General features: G+C 36.4%; 3 protein-coding genes across 3 annotated transcripts; 1 reads left to right on the top strand and 2 right to left on the bottom strand.

Annotated features, from left to right (window-relative positions):
* Window positions 1-1,735: 1,735 nt before the first annotated feature.
* Window positions 1,736-5,694, bottom strand: LOC138138229 (uncharacterized). Its single transcript, XM_069058030.1, has 2 exons — window positions 5,460-5,694; window positions 1,736-5,408 (listed from the first exon to the last, which is right to left on the bottom strand). The coding sequence occupies exon 2, from the start codon at window positions 5,401-5,403 to the stop codon at window positions 1,957-1,959; it is 3,447 nt and encodes a 1,148-aa protein (XP_068914131.1). The 5' UTR covers window positions 5,404-5,408; window positions 5,460-5,694; the 3' UTR covers window positions 1,736-1,956.
* A 1,856-nt stretch (window positions 5,695-7,550) lies between these two features.
* Swip-1 (EF-hand domain-containing protein D2 homolog Swip-1) lies at window positions 7,551-20,105 on the bottom strand. The gene is made up of 3 exons (XM_069057600.1): window positions 19,789-20,105; window positions 7,934-8,216; window positions 7,551-7,882 (listed from the first exon to the last, which is right to left on the bottom strand). The coding sequence occupies exons 1-3, from the start codon at window positions 19,956-19,958 to the stop codon at window positions 7,751-7,753; spliced, it is 585 nt and encodes a 194-aa protein (XP_068913701.1). The 5' UTR covers window positions 19,959-20,105; the 3' UTR covers window positions 7,551-7,750.
* LOC138137972 (ero1-like protein) lies at window positions 12,921-14,962 on the top strand. Its single transcript, XM_069057599.1, has 2 exons — window positions 12,921-14,109; window positions 14,160-14,962. The coding sequence occupies exons 1-2, from the start codon at window positions 13,176-13,178 to the stop codon at window positions 14,540-14,542; spliced, it is 1,317 nt and encodes a 438-aa protein (XP_068913700.1). The 5' UTR covers window positions 12,921-13,175; the 3' UTR covers window positions 14,543-14,962.
* Window positions 20,106-21,383: the final 1,278 nt, after the last annotated feature.

Genomic DNA, 21,383 nt, shown 5'->3' on the forward strand with positions numbered 1-21,383 from the left:
AAGGATATATTGGGTGGAACATCTCTAATACCCACATAGTTAACCAATCAGCTTTAATTAGGTTTTCATTTTCACAATGCAAAATGCGGTTTCTCCACAATTGGGTTAAAATCAGAAACGTTTTTTTGTTGAAGGTATGGCTTTATAATATAATAATTTGTTATGGCCCTCTTCTCTCGCGCCACCATAGTTCGTTTTGAATTTTCCATTTTGGCCTTTTTACAAAATACACTTAAATAATTTTACAATTTATTTGACAATGTCAATTTAAACAAATGATTAGTTTGAAAAACCTAACAACTCCAATTTTGACATTCACAGTCCAGATGTTTGTTTTCAGCAAAGGGTGCCCTCAGATATTTGCTTCGAGAATAGGGATCGTTAGTTATTTTATTTTTAATGTAAAACTTTGCGAAGAAAGAAAAAAAGGAGACTTTTTGTTTCTAAATTTTAAGTTAGCTGCTAACATGCTCTAATTTACACTTTAAAAAAGCACCACAATTGACGGTTTCCAACGTCTTCTCAGTCCAGGATTTCATTTGAACGCACGATAGATTAAAGTTAAATTCACTTACTTCTCCATAACAAATTCGAGACTGTGCTATAACATAACCTTAAAACGTAGGTATAGCTACAAATTACCACAAATCAAATGAAATTTTGCAATGAAAATTGCAGATTAAAATCAATCGTAGGGCGTTCAACAGCTAAAGCTACTAGTCAGGCGGAAATCACTCAAAAAACAGCAAAACACTCTAAGCCAAGGCGCGAGATAAAATGTCAAACGGAAAATTGATAATCTGTGACTGTGGAAGTGTGGACTGTGTATAATGCATTTCGCGTTTGTGCCACTGATGTCTATGATACCATAGAGAAGAGATCAGTGTTTTTTTTTAACTTCCATTATTAAACTCCACGATTTGAATTGAATGCCTGTATAAAATATATAGGATATAATCAAAATACACGGAAATATTTTAAGTTGTAAGAGTGTAAACCACCGAGACATTTGAAGACGATTTGCGATGGCCGAAATTGCGTATTTAAAAATTCAAAATTCACCTCATTCCGGCCCGTGGTCGACGCTAATGAAGAGCGAATGAAAGTGAAATGATAAAAAAGCTACAACGAAAGCGATTACCACGCAAGAAATTTAACACTGACACTGAATTGTGTCGAAAAAACGTAGGTACAAAGGACTTTTACTTTTAGCGTACTCAAGACCTAGTAAATGCTGAAAATGTTGTCCTTGATGAATGATATACTTAGTTTTTGCCATTATAAACTGATTTCTTTGCATTATCAATCAACTTCGGTTTCTCATGACTTTGACGGGTTAAAAAAATGTCAAGTCTTCTTAACCTAACTTTAAAAATTCACTAAAAATTTTACTAAACTAAAATTACACAGGAGAGTACGAGGTTGCAAAGCCACGTTACAATGCCAAATTATTTCAAGGTCACTGCCCAAATGGGACATTTGCAAGTGGCACCAACTGTAGTTATGGTTTTTGCTTTGACTTTTCCTTTCAGTTGGTTTCACTCTTACTCTTACACGTTTTTGCGGCTGTGTTTACAGTGTTTTTCCGGTTTTTCGGCTATTTCATTCATAACAATGTTTTGTCACTCTGTTTTTAAAGCGTTTTTGCGGATATTCATGACCTTTCAGAAACGTCTCATTCAAAATAATTTGGGTGGATACCTATCGTTGAGCTAGCCTGTAGAAAAAAGCAACATAATTATTGACTCTAGCTTTATTAAATATAATTACAACATAGTGTTCTTACAATAAAGTTAAGGAACTGCATCACTGTGTTACAAACATCTTGGATATGAACATTTCTTTTATATTTAAAAAAGTTAATATTGGCATGAAATAACATAAATATAATTATAAGAGTAATAAGAATGTAAGGTTATCTCAATATGACAACAATCAACACTATCTCTATAACGATTAACAACGATAACAACATGTATTCCCATAACTGCTGTCATTTGCATCTGCATCTGATTTCAAGTAGATATTGAAATACAAATTAACAACGCCATCAGAAACCTGACTCAACTCAGTTAAAATGTCATCATATAATAAATAGTGCTCCTGGTGCTCCGGTTCCTTTTTAGGCAACAACGTAATAACCAACAAACAATCACTGACTGACTTTTTAACTTTAAGCAAACAATGACAGAACTTGATTTTGTCGCCGTCCTTTACGAACAATCGCTTAAAAATGTGGTTGGCAACAAGGTCTGACAACAAAATTACTGTTCGATTGCCGTAACTGTCATTGTAATGATTATTCAGTTCAGAAACGAACGTACTCCACTTTTCTGTACTTTCGCCTTTCATTGTCATGCACGAAATTATCACAGTTTCTTCAAAAGCTTCCTGAGGAGAAAACACCGACTTGAACAGCGTTGCCATTTCCGAAGCGAATTCTTTGTCACGTTCTTTTTCACTCATGTACGTTTCGAACAGGCTCAAAACGAACTTGTTCAATTTTCGGCGTGAGTCGCGCTGTAGCTCTTTATTATTCCAACGGGTTTCCTTGAATTCGCGCAAAATTTTGGACAAAAGCGAAAACTTCCCGTTGTCTTTTAGATGAATGAGGACGTTGGCAACGAAATTGTTGGCTTCCTCGTACTTGAAAATGCTGCCTTGCAAGATATTGTACGCAAATTGTGGTTGGAAGCTTCGAATCGCTTCTTTGTCGATTTTCGTTACCAGAAGTTGTTTGAATTCGTTACTTTCGTATTTGTCCAAAACTTGCCAAACGCTCTCCACATATCGGCTTCTATACTCTAATGGTAAAATTGTATTCACAGCCCACTTAAACACCTGCAAATCTTTCTTCTCGACATCACAGATTTTTGTTTCCAGCAAACTCCACAATCCATCTGAAGGATTCTTCGTGAAATATTTCAACGCGGCCATTACGGACGGGATCGTTGTACTTTTCAAACAACTCAGTACTGTATCTGTATCGTATATCACACAACTCAAACTAGTTGCGTGTTTCTTGACCGAAATGGCTTTACTCTCGTTTAATTTATCAACAAACGGTTTCGTATCATTTTCGGCCAATCGACACATACAACTGTACAAAGGATTCAAAGCGGGCCGCAAATAATCACCCTTGCAGAATTGTAAAGTCAGAGGTAAAACTGTCGCCGGCGACTGTACAAGATTCAACAACCCCACCAACTTGCTCTGAATCGTGTAAAAATCCTTAACGTCATCATCAGTCAAATCCACTTTGTCTGACGTCGGTACGTAGCGCTCCATGAATTCCATATGGGACGCGGGGTTTGACAACATCGACAAAGCCCTAACCAGCTTCACTTTATGTCCGTATCCCTCTTCCCCCAATTTCAATTTGCAAAATTCCACCGTTCTCTTGTCCAAATCAAGGTAGCAATGTTTTTTGATCAGACGCCACAATCTTCTCGGATTGTTGCCCCGAACGTCGACAAAACCGCTCAAAAATTCGTCGTAATTCTCTTGAAGAGTTTGGGGTTCGTGTTTCAAGAACCACATGCATGCAGCCGGTGATCCAAATGTTTTGAACTTCTTGAAATAGAGTTTTTTTAGTTGGTGTAGTTCTTCGGACGAACTCTTTTGGCAAATCATGTATTTTATTCCGGAAATGTGGTCCGTGTAGATGTTTGCGGAAGTTTCGTTTTCTAAAACTTGCCTCACCGACTGCAGAATTCTTTGGTGCGAATGAATATCGATCGTAATCTTTGGATACTTTTTGTTGTAGTCGTCACAAATGTGCGCGAGTCTGCAGTCGTAACGTGCGGCAGCGTATTCATCATCGGGCTCTGGTTTTATAATACCAATTTCTACGAGCTCGCAAAGCACGGGTTTAAGTATTTTTGGATCGTCCCAAGTTGAGAGATCTTCAAAAATGTCAACCCAGCGGGCGTATTTTAAAAGTTCTTCTTTAATCGGTTTATTATTTTTAACCAAGTATTTTACATACTTGGATCTTATCGCGTTTTCATTGTAAATCCATTCATCTTTGGCATTTGTTGCAGCCAATATTTCCATTACAAATTTCCAGTGTTCGTCAGTCAAATCATCCAGACTCTTTTCTGTTGTTCCAGTCAATGCATAGAAGAACGACTCCCGAATTCTTCTATCGTCATTCTTAAACCTGGTACAAACCAATTCACACACTTTCAACAAACCATCCATATCTTTGTTTAAAATACAACACTCCACTGCTATCTCAACGAAATCGGATCTTTCAGAACTTTTCATGTGCTCTATTTTCTCCATAAATTGTTTCAAGCAATAGTCTGTGGTAACGAATTTAAGATAAGACTCTTGATTTTCTTTTTCTAATTTCATCCTCGCAAGCTTTTCTCTTTCTTCACTATCTTGTATTATCTTCAGCATATTTTCAGAGATGGAATCAATATTATCTCCAAATTTGTGATGATAAATTTTATTGTATGTTGATTTAAAAATAGCAAACTGTTGATTTTTTGGAAAATACTTAAGTATAGAATTCCAATACTGATCTGAGCCTTCATCAGCTTTTTCGAAAAGCAAGTTTTTTATATCAGGCCCTAATTTTCTCACAGTTACGTTTTTATTTAACACGTTTAAATATGGTTCAGGCTTAGATAATATGGTGGATTTTTGAGAATTTATGTATTTTTTGGTAGTTCTGTGTCCCAGGTTGATTTCAAATTTATACTTGTTGAATAAATCGGAAAACATCTTTGGGTTTCTCTGGGCTATGTATTTAAAAATAGGATTGTCATTCATAAAAGAAGAGCTACCCAAATATTTTGTTCTTTCTTCTAAATATGCGCAAATTAAGCTTGGATCTTTATCATAGAGTTTTTGGAGCTGTGCTACAGTTAACTTAATTGGGTGATTTTTTAATACTTCACTAATTTTGTCACTGGTGCATTTCGTGAGGAAAACAGTTGCAAGAAAAATTCCATACCGTTTATGGAGAAGGGTGAAAATTTCATCAGCACATTTTTCGTCCATCAGCAATTTCTTCAGAAGTTTTACCTTCACAGAATATGATAAGGTTGGCAACACATCATTAACAAATTTTTCTGCGCTACTGTCCTTTAGTACATTTTGGAAAAACCAGTCTTTTTTTGCTACTTTACTCAATGTGATGTCATCCCCATTCTTGTAATCTTCAAACAGTTCATTGAATCTTCGAAAGTAAACTAAAAAATCTACGCGGAAAATCTTCTCCAGATGATTGTTGGGTTGTAAATTTTCCGTTATAAAATCGAGTTCTTGCTTGTCTTGGGGCAGGAGTGAATGTCGATGTAATAAATGGAATAAACTTTGATGTTTTTGTTTAACTGTGTCACCCTCTAAATTGTGGAATTGTGCGAGAAAATTTCTTGCGGCTTCGCCCATTGTACCTAAATATTTTCAATGATTATTCTTTCTGGACAAAATGTAGGTATAATTACCGGTAATTTGTGATTGCACAATTTCACGAAACCTGATGAATCACTAGATATAAGGGTTGACTTCTTGAAAAAAAGCACCAAATGTGTTAAGTAAATTCTAATAGTTGATTGTATAACACAATATATGAAGAAACGCACTTATTCACAACATAATTATTTAATACTTCGTAGATATCAATTTTGACACGTTCGCTTTTGTCAAAACATGAACAATCGCGCAACGTGTCATGCACAAACGTCAACATTTGATGAGGGTGGGGATTAAGAGTCTTTCGGTCCACCGGACAAACCGTTGATTTTATAAAAAAAAATTTCTAAACCTTAAAGTTATCCAGTTAAAATTATTAAATTTTCCGTCACCCGCTTATGGGGATTACCTACTTGCTTCGCCGGTGCTGATAAGTGAAGAACAAAAAACAAATGCAAGAAAACTTTCACTTGTTTTTTGCTAATTTGTGCACAGCGGCTAATTGCTGCGCCCGTTGCTGTGACCTATAATGATAAGGGTGGTGGAGAAAAAAGAGAATCATATTCTCATAAAGTAATCAGAGCAATCGCTAATCATTTACAAGAAATGTCCACAGTGGCCGCCGTTACTGTGAATACAAATAATACAGTACTGAAGGCGCCGACAACAGAGGAATGACAATTGACAATTGACATACTGACAATGAATAACAATTGTGAATTGTTGTGGCAGCATTTTCCACACGTTCTTTTAAAACTTTAATTACATCAATTGGGATCGAATATTTCAAGTCCTTCATGTACCTCCACAAGAAGCAGTCGCAGAATCAACACGTAAACACCTGCTTTTTGTAGTGGGATAAAACTAACTACCTACCTCGGCAGCAGAGCGAAAAACTTTATTCAAAAAACTCAATGTGTTGCGCTGATTTTACAAAAACTATTATTTCACGGTCAGTGTCATTGGGTCAAATAACTGGAAAATACGAGTAAACAGACAGCTCGTTAATTTATAGGGGGTAAAATACTGAAATGAAAATTATATTTGGAAAATTTTTTACTAAAGATTTCTTTACACAAGGAAATGCTTGCAACAGGGAGATGTCAGTGATAAGAGCTTTCAGTGTATTGACAAGATTAAAATAATAAATTCAGAGGAAAGTGAAAAACTTTGATAAACTTTATATACCTAACCTCAATCTCTTTGAATGAAGTTGACCTAACCCTAATCTAACAGATCAACAATACAACAATTACTTAGATGAGGCGAGGCTATGATTTTGACAGTGTCAGATTTTTCGTATCTTTGCTAACTCAGCTAATAAACGTCAAACAACTGTCACTATGAATTGAATTTTAATGCAAAAATGGTTTTTACTTCTGGACATAAAAGATTACTCTTATTTTCGTAATGTTTTCAATAACAAAGAAAAGAATGGAACAGCGCTGTTGCCTGTTTAGCCGAGTTTCGGCAAAAATTTCGAAATTTAAATTGTAACTGGTATATGCAACCAGAAATACTTTCATCCCAGGCAAAGTTTCAACGCTTTATTTGATCTAAATAAATCTAATTGCTACCCACTATAAAATAATTGCCAATTTTAAAAAATATCATTAGTAGTTGAAAAATACCATTCTATTTTGTTCTTGATCTTATTCATTTCGTTAATGGATTCATCATTCAGCTTTTCTATTATTGTTCTTCTTGTGTATTTAAAATTTTCACAAAGCTAACTGCCCATTTTGAGTATTTAGTTTTGTTGGTTGCATACATCGTTTATTTTGAATATCTGCTTGGTATTGCATTCCAGTAAATTTTATGCTGTTATTCGACTTGGCGAACTCACCGTCCCTGACCAATAATTGAACATGATCTATTTATACATTTTTTTCTGAACTAGAAGCGCTGTCAACCTTGGAATTTTCTATAAATGGATGAATTAATGATTTATATTGCAAATTTTCAGAATTATATAATGGAACACTTTTTTTGGTAAACTATTTTATACAATAGGTACGAAGAATCGAGAGCCCCCAAATCATAAAATAAAGAAAACAAATCAAGCCAAGTTAATTGTGTCAGAATTGAAAACATAATTTGCCTTAGGGTAAAAAAAAAAAACATAGATTTCCTTAGTTTTATTAGAAAATAACTAGTTATCACAAAAATTTAAAAATATTACCCAAAATAACTTACATTAAAGATTTTACACTTAAGCTAAAATGTCTGGTATTATTTACAATAAAAATGCATTAAACACGTTTTCGTTTAAAATCTTAATAAATGGGATCAGTCTACATAATACTCATGTCTAGATTATAGATTATTTGAAAATGGCCGCCTTTTCTCGAAACTGTTGTCTTCTGAGAGCTTTCTCCTCTTCCATCCTCTTCTTCTCTTCCTGTTCTTCCCGTATTTCATTCTCAAACTTACTCATCTTGGACAATTCCTGAATCTACAAACAGGAAATTAGCAAACAATAGCTAAACAACACCACAAAAACTACCTTAGCTTCAAAGAACTCTTTGGCCCCGTTCACGCCCACTTTATCCACATCGACTTCCGTGAGTTTAGCCAATTGTGCCAATCCCGAGTTCTCGTCCAGTTCCCCTGCCCTGGCTTTGCGATACACCAGAAGAAATTCCCTGAACGAGAGACGTCCGTCGTCATCCTCGTCCACTTCTTTGATCATCGCCTTAAGTCCGACGTGCGTCTGGGGCGCCCCCAGCACCTCCATCATGCGTTTCAGCTCGCTCAAACTTAGAAAACCGTCTTTGTTCGTGTTGAATCTGCAATAAAACAGTTTTTGTTACGTGCGGCCCATAAAGCGGGTATTGTAAAATTGAGACACCTGCAGTACCCCGCTAAGAAGTTTTATTTGGGGTCTTGAGAGTGTACGCGACGTGTTTGTCTACCTGGACCGGCTCGGTGGGAGATAACGACGGCCAAAAATAAAGAAGTGTGTTCATGCTAATATGACAAATATTTTAAGAAAGGTTTAAAAATAAACACGGGGGAGATAAAAGGGAGGCGAAGTGGCTCCTCGACCGTAAATATTGTTTTATTGCCGACTTATTCAATTTAATTGAATGGCTTTTAAAGTCTGGTGGCGTGCTAATTATTGGCCAATGGACATGGAGGTCATCCTTGGAATTATTAATAAAATAATCGCGCAAACTGGCGATCTAAATTTTAAATGAGTGTCTATAACGCGCCTCTAATTGTCCGTTTTAGAACAACTGTTGGGCCAATAAAGGCTCGTTGAGATAACCGCCGTCATGATTAAATAATTTCCTACAGAGGGGTCCGCTTGCACTCTTATTTGTTCCACCGAGGCATTTTAATTTTTGCACGATTATGCATCGATGCGGTCGGGTCTGTATGGTGGCTCCAACCTTGACAAGAATTTTTGTTGTTTTACGGCTTAGTGACTATTTCATAATTGTCTCAGTCAATATTTTTTTACCTTTGCGTTGTACATAATTCGCGTAAAATTATTTTTGCTTTAGGTTATCTAAAAAACAATCTTTTCACTTCATTATCCAAGTTACATAATAGCTAGCTGAGGTTGTAAATCTTGTTACGCAGTAACAATAGTCTCAAATGTAATCCGCGCATAACTGTCTACTCGAAATGATTTATGCTTAATACGCCATTTTAATGGTTTTAATTGAATGGGATGCCTGGTGAAAAACACTTTTTTGATTAAATGTTGCCGCTCGCATTAACGGATGTACTTGGATGCTGTTTACAGACCGGTCTTATTTTAGAAGCTGTTGATATCCACATATCGTAAACACATTTCCTTCCTTTTATTTACATACCATGAGTTTATGTACTTTCATCATTATCTCATGAGTTTACTTGTAAACAATTATCATGGAAAGCAAAACAGATTCTTTACGCTAGGAACGAAATTAGGTATTTTGGGAATCTGACCGGGTGGGCCAGATGGATCGGAGCTAAATATTGACTAATATTAGGCTTTGATGTATATTTTACAGTATTATCATAAACAAACATCTGCATTTTTTGACGATACCTCACAATTTATATTTACTTGCGTCGATAATGTAAACAACAAGGTTTATTTTAAGTTACAACTAAGAGAGAAATTATATACTTTTTGCTTTTTTCCATAGACATGATAAACAACCAGATAATCAACAACATTAGATAATGATAAAAAGAAACATATCTAGTGTGTCGCACGATGAGGACAGTCTGATATTTTCATTATTTTTGGGAGTAGAAATTTGAATTTTTGTGGAAGGAGTTAGTGAGGTACATTTTTTGAGGTTAAGTAATAAAATCACTCGCCTGCCACCTCGCAAATAGAGCCAATGTTGTATATTTTTCATTGCTTGAAAATATCAAAGAAATTATTAGAAAAAGTTGTTCAGAACTCAATTTTGAGCCCACTTACCGAGTTTCAGCGCAAAATTCGCATTTGGTTTTTTAAATAATGTCCAGTCTATTCGCAGTACACGTTTTAATTTTCAGTTTTGATAAAGTGCCGGGGAAATAAAAGAATTGGTCAAAAACAAATATATTCTTTATTCAACAAAAATTTAAACAAACAATATAACACAAATAATATTAAAAATTGAAACTATGAACTACTAAGAATCAATAAAAAAATAAAAATGCTAATAAAAAGTTAAATGAACTATAAAATTGTAGCAAAATATTAATCACCAGTTAATTGTTCCATAACTTTTTTATTTACCAAGTTTAAGATTATGTTTTTCAAAGCATAAATACAAAAGAACGTATATCAAGAGTCCTGTGGAATTGTGCCGTTCTATTATTTTATTGTGTCGAAAAATGTCAAATGTCAAATTATTGAATCTTAGTGTTAGTTGTGAGTTTGACGTATTGTATTAGTTGTTTTGCTTGTGATTTTTTTTTTCAGTTTTTCTATATCCTAATTACTTTTCATCTTACAACAGTTTTTATTAGAATTAAAAACATGTCATTAATTGAGTTACATAACCTCTTTTTTTTCTGTTTTATACTTTACTTGTCTGCTTTTCTAACTTTAGGGTACCTATCCTAAGAGAACCACGATAATTTTATGTGGTAATTGTGAGACTGCCATAAAACAATTACGAGATACCATCGGAAAACTAAGACGTCATTTGCATTAGATAATTTTTAACAGTTTGCTTACACTATTGACAAATTGAAAAATCCTGTCCTTACATTTTTCTTGTCAGATACCTACGAGTATGTTGGTGCTCTACATTACATAATTTTTTTTTTACATATTTTTAAAATGTCGTTCACTTAAATAAGTTATATAAAATGGGTTCCACAACATAAACATTCTCAAGACATAAATAACAATAGAAAGAAATAACAATCAGTGTTGTAACATTATTAAAATTCCTTGCATATCTTTGTATGCGATCTAAAAGTTTATTTAGTAACTGGAATTCGATTCGCCAGTTTTCGATATCGGCGCCGAGTCGCAGACCATAGTTGTTTCTTTCAAAACAACATTTTGTACATTAGTAGTCTTCCAGTTTGACATTTTAACCTTATATCGGTGAAGTTCCTTCACATATTGTTATGTCTGAACCTTGTTTATGCTCTCCCCAACAAAAAACATACTCGATCTTATTGAAAAGTTGGACGAACTACATCAAAGAATTCTATTTAAATTGGGCAAACATCCAGTATATCAAATTGGGTAATGTTCATTAATTAAAAGTGTTATTGTGCATTCAATTTATTTATGTGATAAAATTGGGTATTTTTTGGGTTCTTTTTAGGTTAAACCCCCTTTGGTGGCATAACTTAGAGCTCTAATCAAAGGAATCACTTTGTTTGGAAACTACAGAAAAATTTCAAATTTGGCGGGCAGTTTTGACGTACGACCAACCTAAAATGTCAAGTTTTCCTGTCATTCGAGGTTATGTTTGATTTTTATAGTTATATAAGTGTTTTTGAGTTTTTTCATGAATCTTTGATAACATTTGTAAAGTGATGATAAAATAGTGCCTGCGACTTAATCAGAAAACAACAAAGTAAAAAGACTAATTATTGTGAGTAAAAGAATAAAATGAATCAAAGAAATTTCCTAAAATGCCTGCCATCGTTTGCAATGCAAACTTCAGAATGCCTCTGTTTTGAAGATTTTCCTGAGCGGCGTTTTGAACTCGCAGCCAAACAACCAACTGAGAAACTCCCAGGTGATTTACAAGACGCCGAGTACGTGTTCGTGGCTGGTTTTCAATTTCGTGAAGAATTTCTTCTTCTGCAAGTAAAATGCGTTCTTCTCGTTGGCGGCTTACTCATTTCGAAACGCTCGAAATCTGGAAGATGCACAACGTTTGCGTTCATGCATTGGAGCATTGGGAAGTATCCTTCGAGGAAACCTTTCACGGTAGATTTGCCGTGCTGGCTCTGAATTTCCACGGGTTTCGCCATAGATCAAAACCATATCGGTTTTCTCCAGGTTGGTGAACGCCATTTGCGATTGAGGTTAAGATTGAGGTTCTTGTCAAAGTCACTTAAAAATGAATTAAACAACAAAAAAAGTCTACTACGATTTTTTCTTTGACGCATTTTTTCATAAAATTCAGTGGCTTTCATACTTTTTTTTTTTTAATTTTAGCCCCTTTTTATTACGTATTGTGGAATCCTGCCATGGTTAAAATATCTGCACAACTTTCAAAGTCACCCTGTATTATTCATTATCAAGGTTACTTAGCTGAGACAGTTTTGTAAGTTATCAAGGGCAAATAATAAATAGAAAACATTATTTTTCTAATTTGTTGTGTTTAAAGTGATTTGTCCCATTTTTTGGTTTTCTATTTCAATCAATTGCTAGGTTCGTGGACAACTTTTTGAAGGACGAAATATGAGAAAAGTTTCTCTTATTAAATCATTTATATCCCACGTTTTCCCATGTAGCAAAAATGCGCTAAAAATCAAGTCAACTTTATTACAAATATTCTGTGTGCCATATTTGTAATTTTAATTAGGTTCTATGGTTTGACCTAGTTTACCAAATTGTAAAATAAAATAAAATCCAATAAAACAAAGTAAAACATTTGAGTTTACTTTCACACCTAAGTTGTTGGAGTAAACCAACCAATAAATTTGTAGTATCCCAGATCCAACTGTTTTATTTTTCTAATAAATGTTTTTTGTGAAATTCATTTGTTTGGTAGAGTGCCAAACAAAGAAGATTAATAAAAAATTACCTGTGCCAAGTTAACAACACAAAGCTCTATTGTTTCAGGCTGACACAACGATTCAACGATTGACCTTGATATTGATAGTTTGGATGAACTGTCAACTGTCAGTTTGCGGCCGCAGGTGAAGCAGTTGAACAATTACCGAAATAAATAGCCACAGAAAAGGAAATGATGTTTGATTTCGATAAGTTTCGCGTGTCCCAAATTAGTCGACGACTACCTACGCCAAGGCGTGCCACGTGCAACGGCGCCACACCGCACAAGTAATAAAAACTAACCCTACCTGACGTTTTAATCTCCAATCAATAAATCAGTCATTAATCCCGTCAACGCTACACGGCAATTGTCACGTTGCACCGTTATCACTGCAGTGTAACCCGACCGATCCCACCTCATCCGTATCCCCTTGGCGTGACCGTTACCCAGAGAGCGAGCTCGACGTGTACTTCATCGGTTCGATACCGCCGAATCCGTTGCCGTTGAAAACGCGTTCGCAACCGCGCGTCCTCTCAGTGAACGAAATGACGGAAGCTTGACGCGATGACGTTTCCATCTAGCCATCTGTGTCTTCTGTTGGTGTTGATCGCAACTTCCAACTTCGAGGCGCACGTCCAGGACGCCTGTTTCTGCCAGCTCAGCGGCAAAATAGACGAGTGCACGTGCAACATAGACACCGTAGACCACTTCAACAATGTCAAGGTGTACCCGCGGCTGCGTAGTCTCCTGCGCAAGGACTACTTCCGGTTCTTCAAAGTGAACCTGAAGCGGGACTGCCCTTTCTGGCACGATGACAGCAAGTGCGCCATCAAGTATTGCCACGTGCAGGCTTGCGGCGACGGTGACGTGCCGGTGGGGATCAAGGGCGCGGTGGAGCGCCGCTTCGACTCGGAGGCGGCGTGCGAGGACGACGCCGAAGAACTGGACTACCTCAACAAGACGATCAGTCCCAAGATGAAGGAGGACCTGGTGATGTGGACGGCCTACGACGACGCCAACGACAATTTTTGCGCCGTCGACGAGAACGACGAAGGCGCAGAGTACGTCGATCTTTTGCTCAATCCGGAGAGGTACACCGGGTACAAAGGACCGTCGGCCAACAGAATCTGGAACTCCATCTACTTGGAGAACTGCTTCCGGCCCAAGACTTACTACAGCCCCTACATTCCCACCAGCACACTCAACAACATGTGTCTGGAAGAACGAGTTTACTACAGGACAATCTCGGGACTTCACACCAGCATCAACATCCACCTCTGCGCGAACTACCTCTTGTCAAACTCCCACGGCTTAAGTCTCACCGATCCCAAAGGCGAGTGGGGACCCAATTTGAAAGAATTCCAGAGGCGCTTCTCGCCCGAAACCACCAACGACGAAGGCCCCAACTGGTTGCGCAACCTCTACTTCATCTATCTCCTAGAGCTCAGAGCTCTAGCCAAGGCAGCTCCATACTTAGAACAAGAACTCTTCTACACCGGTAATCACACAAAACTGTCACTCTTCTCCAGTTCAACATTTCTGTTTCAGGCAACGAAGTTGAAGACTTTGGCACTCAGATGGCCGTCAAGGACTTGCTCAACGTTGCCCAACAATTCCCCAATCACTTCGACGAGACCACCATGTTTACAGGCAGCGCCCAAGCTTCCAGGTTGAAACACGAGTTTAAAGAGCACTTCCGGAACGTGACCAGGATAATGGACTGTGTAGGATGCGAGAAGTGTAAATTGTGGGGGAAATTACAGACGCGCGGGTTGGGGACAGCTTTGAAAATCCTCTTCTCGCAGAAATTCAATCACAAGAAGTTGTTCCAGCTGCAGAGGGAAGAAATCGTCGCGTTGTTCAACGCGTTCGGTCGCTTGTCGACCAGTATTTACAAACTGGACGATTTTCGACAGATGTTGCAACACTGACGCGATTGGGGTTTTTTTGGCTGACCAGAAAAACAGCATTTGTGCCGACACTACGCACGCATTAACTGTGATTGACGTAATTGTGAAGACTTAAGAAATTGTAGGATAGTTTTTATGTAAATCAGAGATTCGCAAAGATATACTTAACTTGGATTGTCTACCCTTTCTTACCGAAGACGTACTGTTGACAGCTTGCAACTGACAGCAATATGTCGCCAAGGTTATTCAGACGTACCTACTTGATGTCGATAAACAAATTTCAAAATAAGTCATCACTTTGCTAATTTTTTCCTCTACTTGTCGACGTACTGTTAATTTATTTATTCCTTGATAATACCTACTATACATATGTTTAAATTATTTTTAATACGAATTTGTAACAAATGTTATTTATTTATATTAAACGTGGATTAATCAAGACATTGTTGTTTTGTTTTGTACCAAGTGTTAATCCCACTATCAAAAATTAGTTTTTGGAATTAATGATATAACAAAAATATTGATAACTGTTATTTACATCGCTATGTGATAAACAAAATGCTAATTAAACGTTATCAAGTTTGTAATGGCTGGCGTTGTGCGCAAAGCCAAAAAAAAAAGCTGTAGACCAATATTTTTCACGCTTTTTTTGAAAACTTCTTATAATTTTGAACGGATTTATTAATGTTCCCTCTTATCTAGTGCGTAGGTAGCTAACAAAATTGAATTACTACAATTTAACGATGTGCAAATTACTAATAAACCTATTTCCTTTGCATCAAACTAAATAAGTAATAAAGCAATACAGCAATACAGTCTTATATCCCTTTGTTATCTTTACAAGATATTTCACAATAATTTGACTGAATAATATTATGCTATTTTGCAATCATCACTTTTTATTTTATTAAATTGTGTATGATCTTGAACATTGAATTTTTTGAGGTTATGTTAGGCAAATTGAACAAAATATCTTGCTGTTAGTAGGAATTTGGTTGTAGTCTGATTCTGATTCCGAGGATGACTTACTTTAACCATGTTTTACACCATGTTGAAGATTGAGTTCTTGTTTGTTGTTGATCTTTCACGAAATATAAATTTTCTTTGACCCTAACCTCAATTTCTGGTCTCACATTTTTTTAACTAGAATTTGCTTATTCTCTGAATATTGGTCTTGAATTTATGTGTACAATCTGCTAGAGCATATTAAAAATAACACTGACAGCACCCTTTATGAGCTTTATGGGTTTAATTTTTATTTTTAACCTGGAAATGAGTTAAAACTTAAACAACTAAGCAACAATTTAAAACGAAGTAAAGTCCAGGAAGTTAATATTTATTTACACACCTCCTCGACTCCGAGATAAGTAGTTACACCACGGCGATAATGGAATTGTGAATTTGGGCAACGGGAGTGCCAAGAAAGATTACTCTTACGAACAAAGATCACATTCACAGCTCAATGAGAAACAAGACCTGTTTGTAAATTTTTCAAAAATAGAACACACTACTAACCTTCAATTGACTGGATTAATTGAGCTTGATCGAGAGAAATCTCAAGCAGCGACGGTCAATGTGGACAAGAACGAAAGGAAAAACGAGTAAATGGATGCGTGAGTGGATTCCCGAAAAATGCAAATTTTTATCTAATCTGATATGTAAAAAACTTTCTAAGCTCTCACTTTCGGAAAGTGAGGGACGTGGACATCTGGTAGGTGGAAAAAATAGTGGATGGCTTAATCACTGAGATTACTGTACAAATTAATTTCTCTCTCTGAAACCGGCCCGGTCGTGTAATCTTCATGTGGGCCACGCTGTCACGGCCGAAAAATTAAATTTAATTACAAGTTCCGCAAATCGGAGGATTTCCTGCAATTTCGTTCCGAATTTCAACATGTTTGTATCAGTCGATCTGTGTAGACCTGCTCGGCTGTCAATTCAGGTGAGTAATCCGACTGTTTGGTCGGGGTTATGACCACTAAATCATCGAAAAAAAATTCATCGATCAGTCGTGACTCAAGACTCGCGTGCCGCAATTAACAATCGATAACAAACGATTCCAGTTGCTCCGATTTCCTTTTGTTCCACCCAACTGTCGGTCCTCGTGGATTCTCATGTCTTTCCATCTGAGAATCGATGATGAAAGTCTATTAAAAATGATCCCAGGAAGGTGTCGATAAAAGTTACATGACGATGAGAAAGCGTCCATTATTTCTGATTTTTTCCCATTAACGATGAGACTTACAAGGAAAAGCCTTTCACTCGACAAAAATTGATTAAATTTATCGGTGCGGCAAAAGATGCGAACAAGACTTTTACTTTGTGGTGACGCCCTTGCTAAACGATCGTGAGGAAATTCGGTGAAAAGAAGCCGCAAAAGTATCACCTAATTCCTCCTGGTAAGTGCATTATCGTGTTGCGCGACATTTATTGCACACGGAAATTTTTACTCGAGCGCGAAACCTTTTATCTAATTAGCTTTGAGTTGAGGTGAAGGAAACCGGTGAGAGACAAAGACCTAAATTTAGCAAGTTATTGGATTGGTGTCGCTCACAGGACAGAGATCACTTTCAGGTGCAAAGTCTCACTACGTTTGTTGTGAAATGAATTTGCAAACCCTGATTGTTCTTTATTAATAGTCCAGCAATTATATGTTTTTCGCACCAATTATGCAATTAGCGCAGCTCTAATTTCTTGCGTAAACGTATATTGTAAATATGTATTGGCCTTATGCCAAAGATAATTTACGCAAATGTTTGAAGATTCTTTCTAAAACTAGTTTATCTTCAAGCAGTCGAAAATCGCTCTGTTGTGGCTTTTTTTTGTAACCGGACTTCAAATCCTAAGAGTTGAAATGTCCACAGGCGGCTCGACCCTGTCAAATGTAAAGTCATTTGAAGCATTTCTTACGATTTATTTATCAATAATTACAAGAAATATGTAATAATTGAATTATCCCTATTAAAAAAGTATCTAAAAAAGAGAAATAACGAAATAATTATCCAATATTTAACCCCGGTGCCACCGAGGTGTCACACGAGTCGCCCATGTGCACAGCTGACAGATCAATCTCTGGGCTTAGCACAACAACACTCACTTCTACTCTTAATGATATAATCTACTATTTTGCAAATTTTATTATCCATTTTTGAACAAAAAAAAGTCAATTTTTAACAATTAATTTTTTAAACAAACACAAATGTTATATTTTTAAATAATGGGAAAGTGAGAGCAATCAAGACCTATTGCGTTTTAACTACCCTACGAATTCTCTTTTTACTTCAATTTTATTTGTACAAAACATGGTAAAAATTTACAAAAGGGCTGCTAAAAAATTCAAACTGCTCGATTCAAAACATGTGATTTAAATTTTCAGAAACATTTTGTTCCAGTCAACGACTGTAACTTTTTATTCAGTTGTAAAGCAAGAAGCGAGTACTGTCGCGAGCAATAAATTTTGGTCGTCAAGGTCATTCTTTGACGCAACGGAAAGTGCTCTAATGTGAAACGGGCATAACCTCTAATAAATTCCATTTGTCTTGTCTTGTCAAGATCTTGTCAACTTTTTGGAAATCCCAACTCAGCTATCAGGGAAATAATTTTTACTCTGTTAAAATACGATATTGGGGCCATAATTTTGAATGTTTAGAATAAAACTTTGACAAATTTTTTTTATTGACGTTTTATTGACATTGGCCCTAATTAAGCAGGCCAAATTTTTAATTTGTGACAGTAGCGGGAAATTTCAAAATGACCTTGACGACCAAGATTTAATGCTCGCAACTGTACCTACATTTTTATCGTTGTCCAGTTGCGGTCAAGGAATTTTGGCCGTCACTTTCATGTCAATTGAAAACAAAATGGATGTAGTCTATGTTCTATTGTCGTTTGTCATAATGATTGACTTTTGGAATTAAAATCCAAAAATTTGTCATTATTATTCAAATAGTTGCGAACCTGCCACCAATACCTATTTCAATAAAATGCAGATAATAGTATAATATCCCTGTTTCAAGATGGTCAAAATGACAAGTCTTGTAATAGCAGAAAGTGAGGTTACGAAATTACGAATACGTAAGGGCCGCTTTATATCTTATCATCTCATATCAATGGTGGCGGCGAAGATGTGAGGAATTTGGCTTATTTTCATTGTTTAATAAATATCCAATTGAGACTGTGAATTTTGTAATTGTATTAGTAAATTATCCTAGAATTTTTGAGTGGAAATTTCCCCACAATTAGGTACCGAGAAAGATAAGAACTATTTCACTATTTTTTGATTGAATTGTTTGTGTTTAATTTTTGATGTTTATCAATTTTGTTTTTCATTTTTATTCTCTTAATAAATGAAAAACTAGTTCAAGCACATCCAGTACAAGTTTTCTATGTCGAAATTTGCCGTCGATTCTTCCCACCCTTTCCTAACCTCAATCCCAGCGCAATTTTTAGCTCCCAGACCTACCCTCCACGTGGGCACCCCACCTAGCATTCTCCCCAAAGGTCAATCAATATGGGCAACATTAGAAGGTCAGTGTATTATTAGGTTACCTCAATGACCTTTCCTGTTGTAGGTACTTGAATAATTACATCGATATTACGGTACTAGAGCGCAAACATGACGTCCCACAGTTTATGAATCAATTAATTTATTATTCCACTTTAGCCACGCTTTTTATTATAAGGAGCGCTGTGCATATTTTAATAGCATGCCAGCTTGTTATCACACATGACTCAGTCCTTGGAAAAAAGGTAACGCGACCCGTCTAGTCATATCTGTGTCACCACATCTTTCTGCAAAACATGCGTCAAATAAATCATTGTCAAGGTGAAGACTGATAAACGGTGTTGTCCGATGGCTTTCACCTCGCACGGTTTTCCTTCAAAACTGTGCAAAGAAAAAGTCTTATCGGCCCGCGAGACTTTGATAACGGCGGCACAAGAACCTTGAGAAATTTTTTCCCTCAACTCACGTGTTTTTCTCACACGGTGCAGCCTGTCACTAATTGAAATGCAATATCTTTCGTTGATGATGTTATCGGCGAGTCATGAATTTTTCATTTGATTTCAGTCATCGGACCGCGAAAATTGCTCCGTTTCCTGGTTTGTCTTCGAGGAAAAGCGCTGCGATTGGAGAACCTCGTCAGCGCGCGAATGTTTTATTAATAAATTGTTTAATCAATACACCAGAGACATTTTACAACAAAAAAAATGTCGCTTTTCTTAATTCCCTTCTGGCCGCAACCCCGGAAGCAAAAACACTAACTTACTTCTTGAAGGTGCTTTCGTACTGCTTGATCTCCTTCCTGGAGAACTCGTGGAACTCGGTGTAGATGTTAACCACCCTGTAGCTGACTTTGACTTCGTGGCCGTTGTCCAGAGCATCGTTGATTTCCTGTCGCCTGATCAGGACCGAATTTAGTTCCGCGTCGGCTGGCATTTTCCGATAGTTTTTTAAAAACACTGAGAATTTTCCGGGTCGTGGACACTTGACAGAAACACCGACAGACAAACGTCAAAACCGCGACAATTTCAAATTCACTTCGGCAACAGTCAAAACACAACAGCGGAATCAGAGAGTGAGATTTTAAATATGCACGTGTTGCGCTTGCGCATCGCGCACCACCTCCTCTTCGTCGAAGCTGTGCCTGCTCGTCTGCAGGTGGCTTTGAAATCCGCAAATTTGGAAAGATGAAAGAAATGCGAAAGGGGTGCGGAGGTGCTGCGAAATGTGGTAACGAAGCGACATTCTTTGCTGTGAATGTTAAGCATCGGCGAAGAAATACCGTGGAAACTATTCGAGGATTTTCGCTAGGACTAGTCATTATAAGAAATTTGAAACATTTCACTTGTGCGTGTTTAGAAAGTTAATTTTTCACGATGTTGGGTTTCTAACCCTTGCAATTATTTACATTTTGAGCCGACAGAATTATAAAAGAGACTTTTTGAAAATCACTTTCACTACGGGGCCAATTAGCAATCAGTAAAATCGAGAGTGGTTGTGTTTCTTTGTAAAATAGTCATGTTTTTCGATACACTTTCGCATGTAATGGAATCGGTTTCACTTTCGGTTCATCGGTTGCATTGATTTGTTTTTTCTAAATAAATTAGGATTTCCTTTTCGGGATTAGGTAAGCGGAGTTTCCGGAATCCGGATAACGCAATTCTACTATTTATTTATAGTATTTTCAATATCTTATCAGTGTAAATTTACCACCACATTCGTCACACGAGCGAGTCATGATTCATTTTGCAAAACGGAAGGAAATGGGGTGATATATCATTTACGTGACGACGAATACAGTTTTGATATTGAAGTTGTGGTAAAGCGTCCTCATCAATGCTTTAGAACGTATCTAAATTGTCTTCTTTGTGGTTATACCACCCTCATTTAAATTAACCCTTTGTGGTGATGAAGCATGAGTAATAGTGCAATTTCCAAGTTTTATTTAAATATCAAATATTTGTGGGAAGAATGCTTGCTTTGAAGGTTTTGTTGTAATTAATCAACAAAAGATAATGGAATGTATAATTTATTTTATGTATTCAGATCCAACTAATAATACATTACAGTCTGTTTAAATTTAAAATATCAAAGAGATTAATTGGTTGCACATCAGTAAAAGAGTTGAACTTGTTCTATACTTATATTTTATGTTTTTCTTTCTAAAATTTGCAAAACAATAATTGTGTACGTCACAATACATATAAAAAATTGATTAAACTTTACACCGAGTTGTAAAGATAATTTCTATACTGCAATATCTTCGCATGATTTAATGATGCTCTAATGCAATTAATCTTTTTTAATTAATTCCGGTGCACGTAGAACATTTAATAGTTCTAATGTTGGCTGGAATTTTGC

This window comes from Tenebrio molitor, chromosome 9, assembly GCF_963966145.1.
Source record: "Tenebrio molitor chromosome 9, icTenMoli1.1, whole genome shotgun sequence".
NCBI classification, from domain to species: Eukaryota; Metazoa; Arthropoda; class Insecta; order Coleoptera; family Tenebrionidae; genus Tenebrio; species Tenebrio molitor.